Source organism: Oncorhynchus nerka, linkage group LG4 (genome assembly GCF_034236695.1).
Source record: "Oncorhynchus nerka isolate Pitt River linkage group LG4, Oner_Uvic_2.0, whole genome shotgun sequence".
Classification (NCBI taxonomy): Eukaryota; Metazoa; Chordata; class Actinopteri; order Salmoniformes; family Salmonidae; genus Oncorhynchus; species Oncorhynchus nerka.
The window spans coordinates 65,632,898-65,642,165 of NC_088399.1; the positions used below are offsets into that span (position 1 = coordinate 65,632,898).

Below are 9,268 nucleotides of genomic sequence, written 5' to 3' on the forward strand. Positions count from 1 at the left end.
GTATAGATGCAAACGCATGCACGCCCACTCTGCTAACCACATTATTGTCTGTGTGCAGGGCCAGAGTTCTGGTGCTCCATCTCCTACTTTGAAATGGATGTGCAGGTGGGGGAGATGTTCAAGGTGCCGGCTAGCTGCCCGGTGGTGACAGTGGACGGCTACGTGGACCCCTCAGGGGGTGACCGCTTCTGTCTGGGCCAGCTAAGCAACGTCCACCGCACCGACGCCAGCGAAAGAGCCAGGTCTGTGCTCCTCTAGTGCCATCTCTATATCAATAAGCATGTTAGTTCCTACCTTGCCACAAATGTCTATTTTGAATGCCTTTATATGTGTCTGTTGAAATGTTGATTGGTATATCTATGCCTTTGTGTAAACTGTGTATATGCGTATATCTCTCATTCATAATCATGCCATGCCTTGTCTCTATCTGTTTGTACCTGTGGCAGAAGACCCGACTTCTGTTATTGACTGAAATATAACACTTTAATACAACTATATTCACTTGTACTCATCATCTTGATCTCTCCCTCTCTCTCACAGGTTGCACATAGGTAAAGGAGTGCAGCTGGAGTGTCGTGGCGAGGGAGATGTGTGGATGCGTTGTATGAGCGACCACGCCGTGTTCGTGCAGAGCTACTACTTGGATCGAGAGGCAGGTAGAGCGCCAGGCGACGCAGTACACAAGATCTACCCCGGCGCCTACATCAAGGTGAGAAACACAATGACCTCTGTTTGTTCTCTTTGCAGTTGTTTGTCCTCTTGATGACCTTCTCCCAATAGGAGTTTGACTGGACGCTGATGTCTCTCTGTAGGTGTTCTGACATCAGACTGTTCTGTCCTCTGTAGGTGTTTGACCTGAGACAGTGTCACAGGCAAATGCAGCAGCAGGCAGCTACAGCGCAGGCAGCGGTAGCAGCTCAGGCTGCCGCCGTGGCAGGCAACATCCCTGGGCCAGGCAGCGTTGGAGGCATAGCCCCTGCAGTCAGTAAGTACAATATATGAGATATGCACAGGCTTAGTGTGTTTTATTTTCATATTTTTCCAATTAGGCTATTGTGAATTTATAGCCTCTGTTGAAGTGGTATTCTTTTGATGTCACGCCCTGGCCTTAGTTATCTTTGTTTTCTTTATTATTTTGGTTAGGTCAGGGTGTGACATGGGGGTTTTATGTGATTTGTCTTGTCTAAGGGTTTGTATGTTTCCTGTGTCAGTGTTTGTGCCACACGGGACTGTTTCATTGCCAGTTCACTTTATTATTTTGTATATGTGTTCGTGTTCAGTTTTTCTTATTAAAAACCATGGACACCTACCACGCTGCATATTGGTCCGATCCTTGTTTCACCTCTTCAGAGGAAGAGGAGGAAATCTGCCGTGACATTTGAATGAGAATGGGTCCAAGTATTGACCCATGTGGGACACCACATTTGTCTTTTCATTTATACCTCATAGGAATGGGCACAGTTATTCAAATATTTTAATATCCAAACGGACGTTAGAATTCGATTACTTGAAGGAGTATTCATTTTTTTGGTTAAAAAAAAAGCCCTATTTTGTCTAACTAGCGTGAGTCGGTTTGGCTACTTTTATCTCTCCCTCCATGCCACACGCATAGACTGTCACACACACACAGGACCCTGCTCCTCTTCTGCCGATTGACCAAAAACAAGCAGTGCACAGCGCACTGGCTCTCTCCCGAGTCACACAAGCAATTCCACATGAAGTTTCCAAATCATTTATGTTTTCTTTAAAAAACCTATATTTTGACTATCTGGATATCCGAGAGAAAAATCGTGATATTATTTGAATAGTGAAATCATTTAAAATGCCCATCCCTAATACCTCACTTCCTCTTTCTTCCAGGTCTTTCTGCAGCAGCAGGGATAGGTGTAGACGACCTCCGGAGGCTGTGCATCCTGCGTCTGAGCTTTGTGAAGGGCTGGGGCCCTGACTACCCCCGGCAGAGCATCAAACATACCCCCTGTTGGGTGGAGGTACACCTGCACCGGGCTCTGCAGCTGCTGGACGAGGTACTACACACCATGCCCTTGGCCGACCCAGGACCTGCTAACTGAGTAAAAGGAAAGAGGATCCGTTAAAAATCCATACTGGGTTAAGAACGTACAATCACACACACACACACACACACACACACACACACACACACACAGCAGTAAAAATGTATGTTTTTGTCATACCCGTGATATGCTGTCAGCCAATCAGCATTCAGGGCTCGAACCACCCAGTTTATAAAGGCTGATACAGATTGATACATGCACATACAACCACATGCATGTTTCTGTTCTATATAACGCACACAATGTAGAGCTACTCAAAGCCCCACAAAGGCTATCCTCAATCTCTCCGTCACACACTCAAGCAGCCAACAATCACTGCACTCTCCTTAACCACTTGTACTGTCTCCCACACGCCCATGCAACCACTAACCAAACCTGTGGGCATGCAGATATAAAACTACTGATGTCCTGATCATACTTTCCATGTTTTGTGAACATTAATTATTGTTTCACAGCACAAACACCACAAAGCAGCCTTGACCCCTGAATTACCTTTCATAGAGGTTCTATATTATAGTATAAACAGGTAACATTAGTGAAAATGTATACTGAGTAATTTATGTTTATTCTTCTATTCTCTACAGAAATAGAAATGCACTGTAGAAATCTATGGATGCTTTTCAGAGATCCAGTGTTCTGACATGATACAAGCACTTTAGTACTCCTCAAATGCACACACAATCCACACTTGCTCATTTCCTTCTTACATGTACACACAAACACACACACACACACACACACACACACACACACACATCAGAAATACAGAGATGACCCAAACCCAGGAGGACTAAAGATCTTGACCTAAATAACTCATGAACAATTTGTCAAACACAAATCTCACACTACAAAATCAGATTTGGATTCCGATGTTAACCTAGAAGATGTACAGAGTTTTTGGTAAATCCAGACCAATAGAACAGATGCTTTATATCGGTGATTAGAACCTGGGTCACAGAACCAAAATGTCTCGGGACTGTGAAGAACACCAGAGTGATGGAACCAGCGTCCTAATTAATCTAGCCAGCCATCCTTTTGTCATCTCTGTGTGTGTGTTGTGTTCTCCTGTGTGTGGATCTCAACTCAAATAGTTAGTCATTCTTATCTTGTTAGCCCTATAATAACACAGGGCACTTTTCTCAAGCTAATTTATTTTCTTACCAAAAGGTGAAAAAAGCCAAAAAAATGTAAGCTTTAAAATAGTGGTGTGGGTATTTGTGATGAAGCAGTACAGTGTATGTAACCAAACAGTTTGCCACACGGCGGAACTCACCAAAGCCAGAATACCTCATGATAACAGTGTAAACCCACAGTTTGTCTTTTAGCCAAAACCTCAGACGCTCAGTATTTTCTCTTGTAAGTTCCTCCTTAAGGCGTCCGCATGCTTCCCAGCCGAAACAGTTTGTGCATATATTATGACAACATTTTGTGAGGTTTTTGTTTGTTTTGGACTTCGGTAAAGAGTTTTTTCAGCTGTTTGGGTACGCAAATGTTTTTCTCGAGGCCAGCCGACGTTCAGGAGCCGAAGTCTACGCCCCTTCGTCCGTAATTAGTCAACTGTGGGGATTCTTCAATAAAGTCTTTGGGTGTGTTTGTAAATTTCCTTCAGTATGACAGAGTGCGCTCTGGGTCGTTCGTAAATTCAGAGTGTTGTCAGATTGTCGGTTCTAAATTCCGACCATTTCGCTCTCGGCGTGTTCAGAGCGCACACTGGATTCTCTGGCTGACGAGTAGGGTTGATCCGAGTGTTCTGACCTCAACGGCAGTCAAGCACCCAAGCTAACTAGCTAAAGTTGGTTAGTTTGCTAGCTACTTGCAGGCACAAATGAGAGAACACGTCACTCTGACCATTTTACTCGCCCTAGCAGAGCTGGTTAGGCTGTTTTCATGTTATCTAGAGCATTAGTGACTTTAACTGTGCTGCTGGCGACAATTAAATTCAGTTTTTTTGCAGACACTGGTCATATTCATTGGGTGTTGCACATTTGTAAATTCATCAGTTATTCTGTGCTCTGGCACACTCAGACAAGAGTGCTCTGAAATCGGAGTAAATAGTCCGAGTAAATTTACGAACGCATGGTTGTCACTCAATGAGAAACAACATGTTTTCATGCTAATTGTTTCCTTGAGAAATACTGCACCTTAGTTAGATGTAAAATTACACGACTAAGATCTCCCATGTAAAAACGTCAAAATGAATGACAGATTTCTTGAGTTATCTTAGATTCATTCTGACTTTTGAGGAAGTGTATACTGGACAAACAGTACGATTGACACTTTTTTCTCATTTTTCGAGGGAGTATGCGAGCACACTCTTTCGGTTCGCCTAGCCAACTTTGGCTAGCCGTCAGCCGAACTGAAGCATGCTGACGCCTTTAAAGCCTCATATCACACTATGCCTTTCACCAAATTAATATAAGATGGAATATGGAATAGACCCACAATGAAGCCTTGGGGAACACCAAGACATGATCCCGGCAGTTATACAGTAGTTATTAGGCTTTAAAAGTTGAAATCCAGTGACTCGTGGGAATAATGTTTTGAGAAGAAACCCAACACAACTTGTAAAAATATCATTGTAATAGGATGCCCCAACTTTGGATACAATGATTAATTCTCAATCAGTTTAAATTAGGCCATAATAATATCACTTATACTGTGACAAAATATTAAGAACAACTTCCTAATATTGAGTTGCACCCCCTTTTGCCCTCAGAACAGCCTTAACTCGCACGGACATTAGCTCTACAAGGTGTCAAAAGTGTTCCACAGGGATGCTGGCCCATATTGATTCCAATGCTTCCCTCAGTTGTGTCAAGTTGACTTGATGTCTTTTGGGTGGTGGACCATTATTGATACGCACAGTAAACTGCAGGTGTCCTTAATGTTTTGTACACTCAGTTTAGGTCACTTTGGAAAACATCAAATGTATCTTTGGAATGAAAGATGACATTCCTTTGCATTCATTTCAATCAGGTACCCTAGTTTTGGTAACGATCAACCTCAAGCCTACTGAAGTGAAGTTATGACCGATGTTCTAACATTGATGCATAATACGACATGCAAGCTCATCATTTAAGACAGCAGCCGGAAGAAGTAGGCTAGGCTTCATGATGTTGCGTTGAAAAAACCTGGACTGAATGCAAACCGTCACTCTATCCAGGGGCAGGAACATGAGTGCTTTTATTGGCTCCTTCCTGTGCTCTTGTGCATTTGATACATGTGCCTTTCCGTTCTCCAAGTCAGGCTGTTTAGGGATGTACTTCACAGATGCTAGGGTTTATGTCATCCATAAGTTGGACATCTCCAAAGCATGACAATTTCATCCAGTTGGAGTGTAATTTCTACTAAGCCTACATGTTGGCAACATACCCTATGGTCAAGGTCAAAAAGGTCAATTCTTTCCCCCACAGTTATCAAATCAGAGGTGTCCATTTATAATCACTGTTTGTGATTTGTGCTTTTAGTTTTGGTCAAAGTAGATGACACCCCTCACAGTGGATTGTAACACAGACAATACTTTGTCTTCCTTTGTCTGTAGATATACAGTACCATGATATATGGGTTGTCATCTCGATAGGTTTATCCCTTCTGTTGAGTGTGTTGGTTGGGTGGGAAATAGAAAATAACACAGCTCAAGTGCTTTGTACACGTCACTGAGTTTTGCTGATCAATTTGGGCAATGCAGCAATAAGAAGTGAAACGTGTTGAGCTCAACAGCCCCTGAGTTAGATTGAGCACAACATATAGTGGTTCCCTCAGGTACTGTGTTACAGCCCCATTGTAGGTGTTATTACATAACACTTTATTATTGCATCAGGCTGGTATTGGATTAATACTGTTTGACAGTTATAACTCAACTATCCATATAGCCCTTGTAGTGTTATTTAGCCTTGCTGAAATATTATGCTACTAAGGTGTCTAATGGAATTGGAAAACTTGTTGCCCTTTGAAACTGCCCATGCACTCCACACACCTATGTCACAATTTATTTCATTATTTGTCACTTAGGCTCCACGTGTCTGGGAGTGTTACGTATTCAGGGATGAAGAGAGGTTTAAAACTATTGTTGCTCCATCTATGGCTCTGCTTATCATAGTGCTATATCTACCCAACTACATTTCCACTCAACCAATGCTTTAACCATTGAAAATAGGGTTGCAAAGCTACCTGTAGTTTACCAAAGTTACCAGAATCCTTATTAATTTTGGTAATTAACAGAAAATATATGGCAATCTATTGTAACTTTGGTCATTTATACTTGAATAACTTAAAAAAAAAAAAAAGTATTCATATATAGTATTCCTGTTTTTTTTATATCTGTATCCATATTGTCCATGAGTTTCTAGTATATAGACCATACGGTTCAAGAGAAAATAGTCTTATTAATGAAAAATCAACAATGGCATTATTTAGATTTAACTCTGCAACTCTTCCAGCTATTGACTTTTGTTTTACAACTGCCACCAGTTTGATGCAAAAACATTGACAACAAATACATATTGACATAGTAAAATAAATATATATATATACACTACCAGTAAAAAGTTTTAGAACACCTCCTCATTCAAGGGGTTTTCTTTATTTTTTACTATTTTGTAGAATAATTGTGAAGACATCAAAACTATTAAATAACAAATATGGAATCATGTAGTAACCAAAAAAGTGTTAAACGCATGAAAATATATTTTATATTTGAGATTCTCAAATAGCCACCCTTTGCCTTGATGACAGCTTTGCACACTCTTGGCATTCTCTCAAACAGCTTCACATGGAATGCCTTTCCAACTGTCTTGAAGGAGTTCCCACATATGCTGAGCACTTGTTGGCTGCTTTTCCTTCACTCTGCGGTCTGACTCATCCCAAACCATCTCAATTGGTTGAGGTCGGGGAATTGTGGAGGCCAGGTCATCTGATGCAGCACTCCATCACTCTCCTTCTTGGTAAAATAGCTCTTACACAGCCTGGTGGTGTGCTGGGTCATTGTCCTGTTGAAAAACAAATGATAATCCCACTAAGCCCAAAGCAGATGGGATGGGGTATCACTGCAGAATGCTGTGGTAGCCATGCTGGTTATGTGTGCCTTGAATTCTAAATAAATCACAGACAGTGTCACCAGCAAAGCACCCCCCCACCATAACACCTCCTCCTCCATGCTTTACGATGGGAAATACACATGCAGAGATCATCCGTTCACCCACACCGCATCTTACAAAGACATGGCGGTTGGAACCAAAAATCTCCAGTTTGGACTCCAGACCAAAGAACACATTTCCACCGGTCTAATATCCATTGATCGTGTTTCTTGGCCTAAGCAAGTCTCTTCTTCTTATTGGTGTTCTTTAGTAGTGGTTTCTTTGCAGCAATTCAACCATGAAGGCCTGATTCACACAGTCTCCTCTGAGCAGTTGATGTTGAGATGTGTCTGTTACTTGAACTCTGTGAAGCATTTATTTGGGCTGCAATTTCTGAGGCTGGTAACTCTAAGGAACTTATCATATGCAGCAGAAGTAACTCTGGGTCTTCCATTCCCATGGCGGTCGTCATGAGAGCCAGTTTCATCATAGAAATTAATGGTTTTTGCGACTGCACTTGAAGAAACGTTCAAAGTTATTGACATTTTCTGTATTGACTGACCTTCCCAGAGTCGCCTCTTCATTTTTGACATTGAGACTGGGGTTTTGCGGGTACTATTTAATGAAACTGCCAGTTGATGACTTGTGAGGCGTCTGTTTCTCAAACTAGACACTCTAATGTACTTGTCCTCTTGTTCAGTTGTGCACTGGGGCCTCCCACTCCTCTTTCTATTCTCGTTAGAGCCAGTTTGTGCTGTTCTGTGAAGGGAGTAGTACACAGCATTGTACGAGATCTTCAGTTTCTTGGCAATTTCTCGCATGGAATAGCCTTCATTTTCAGAACAAGAATAGACTGACAGGTTTCAGAAGAAAGGTCTTTGTTTCTGGCCATTTTGAGCCTGTAATCGAACCCACAAATGCTGATGCTAAAGAAGGACAGTTTTATTGCTTCTTCAATCACAACAACAGCTTTCAGCTGTGCTAACATAATTGCAAAAGGGTTTTTTAATGATCAATTATCCTTTTAAAATGATAAACATGGATTAGCTAACACAATGTGCCATTGGAACACAGGAGTGATGGTTGCTGATTATGGGCCTCTGTACGCCTATGTATATATTCCATTTTAATCAGTTGTTTCCAGCTACAATAGTCATTTACAACATTAACAATGTCTACACCGTATTTCTGATCAATTAGATATTTTAATGGACAGAAAAAGTTGCTTTTCTTTCAAAATCAAGGACATTTCTAAGTGACCTCAAACTTTTGAACGGTAGTGTATATTTATACATGTAAATATATTTCACACTAAAACCCTCATATTAAACATCAACGGTATTCACTAAATTGATTGTTTATATTTAGGACAATGTTTTACAGCTTATATTTGACATGTGATACGGCTACACAGAGGGCCAGAGATAAATACAGACACCTGTGATAATCTGAGTGACTCAAAAGGGCCACCTGATGTCTTGTGATAATTGTAGTATCTTTAGGTAGTTTAACTGAAGTTCTCCAGTAATATACCCTCCCTTTGTAACCCTAATTGAGACCCATGCCATGTTCCTCTGCATTTGACCACATTCAAACTGATACCTGTCACCAAAGAGAACGTGAGTGAGATGACGGTCACTCAACAGGAATCATACATCATTCCATAAATAAATGAACTATTTCCTTTTTAAAACAGAAAATATATAGACAATATGTTGTCAAGTGTGAAATGACTCAATTTGGCTATTTTATGGATATTGTTATTTCTATTATTGTTGCAATTGTAATTATTTTATTGTAAAAAAAAACGTGCTGCTCTTGTAATGTTGACTGTACACCCAAGTGAAATAAAAAATACAGCATTGTAATTTTAATACAAACTTTGTTTTGTCGTGTATTGACACTGTTTAAATGACTTTTCATGTTAATTTAGTTACAATATTCAGGTTCTTCATGTCCTGTGGAATGGAATTAGTAGTTTCTTCTCACAGCCACTGTGTCTCCAGCTTTGAGGAGAGACTATTATTCTAGTGGCCATAGGCTTGCTACTGTTCAGGTTGAACACTGGAGGGCATTCTTTCTCTATCCAGCCATACCCTTTCCCTTTTAGTAGTAGCA

At 40.9% G+C, this 9,268-nt stretch overlaps 1 protein-coding gene across 3 annotated transcripts in view; it reads left to right on the forward strand.

Moving 5' to 3' along the window:
- smad10a (SMAD family member 10a) overlaps nucleotides 1-9,024 on the forward strand; it is a 37,805-nt gene extending 28,781 nt beyond the window's left edge. For all 3 annotated transcript variants that reach the window (XM_065017761.1, XM_029658307.2, XM_029658308.2), the window contains 4 exons: nucleotides 59-242; nucleotides 541-709; nucleotides 847-985; nucleotides 1,861-9,024. In XM_065017761.1, coding sequence (XP_064873833.1) covers nucleotides 59-242; nucleotides 541-709; nucleotides 847-985; nucleotides 1,861-2,072 — 704 coding nt within the window. In that variant the 3' untranslated portion in view covers nucleotides 2,073-9,024. The remainder of the gene's footprint in view (nucleotides 1-58; nucleotides 243-540; nucleotides 710-846; nucleotides 986-1,860) is intronic.
- Nucleotides 9,025-9,268: the final 244 nt, after the last annotated feature.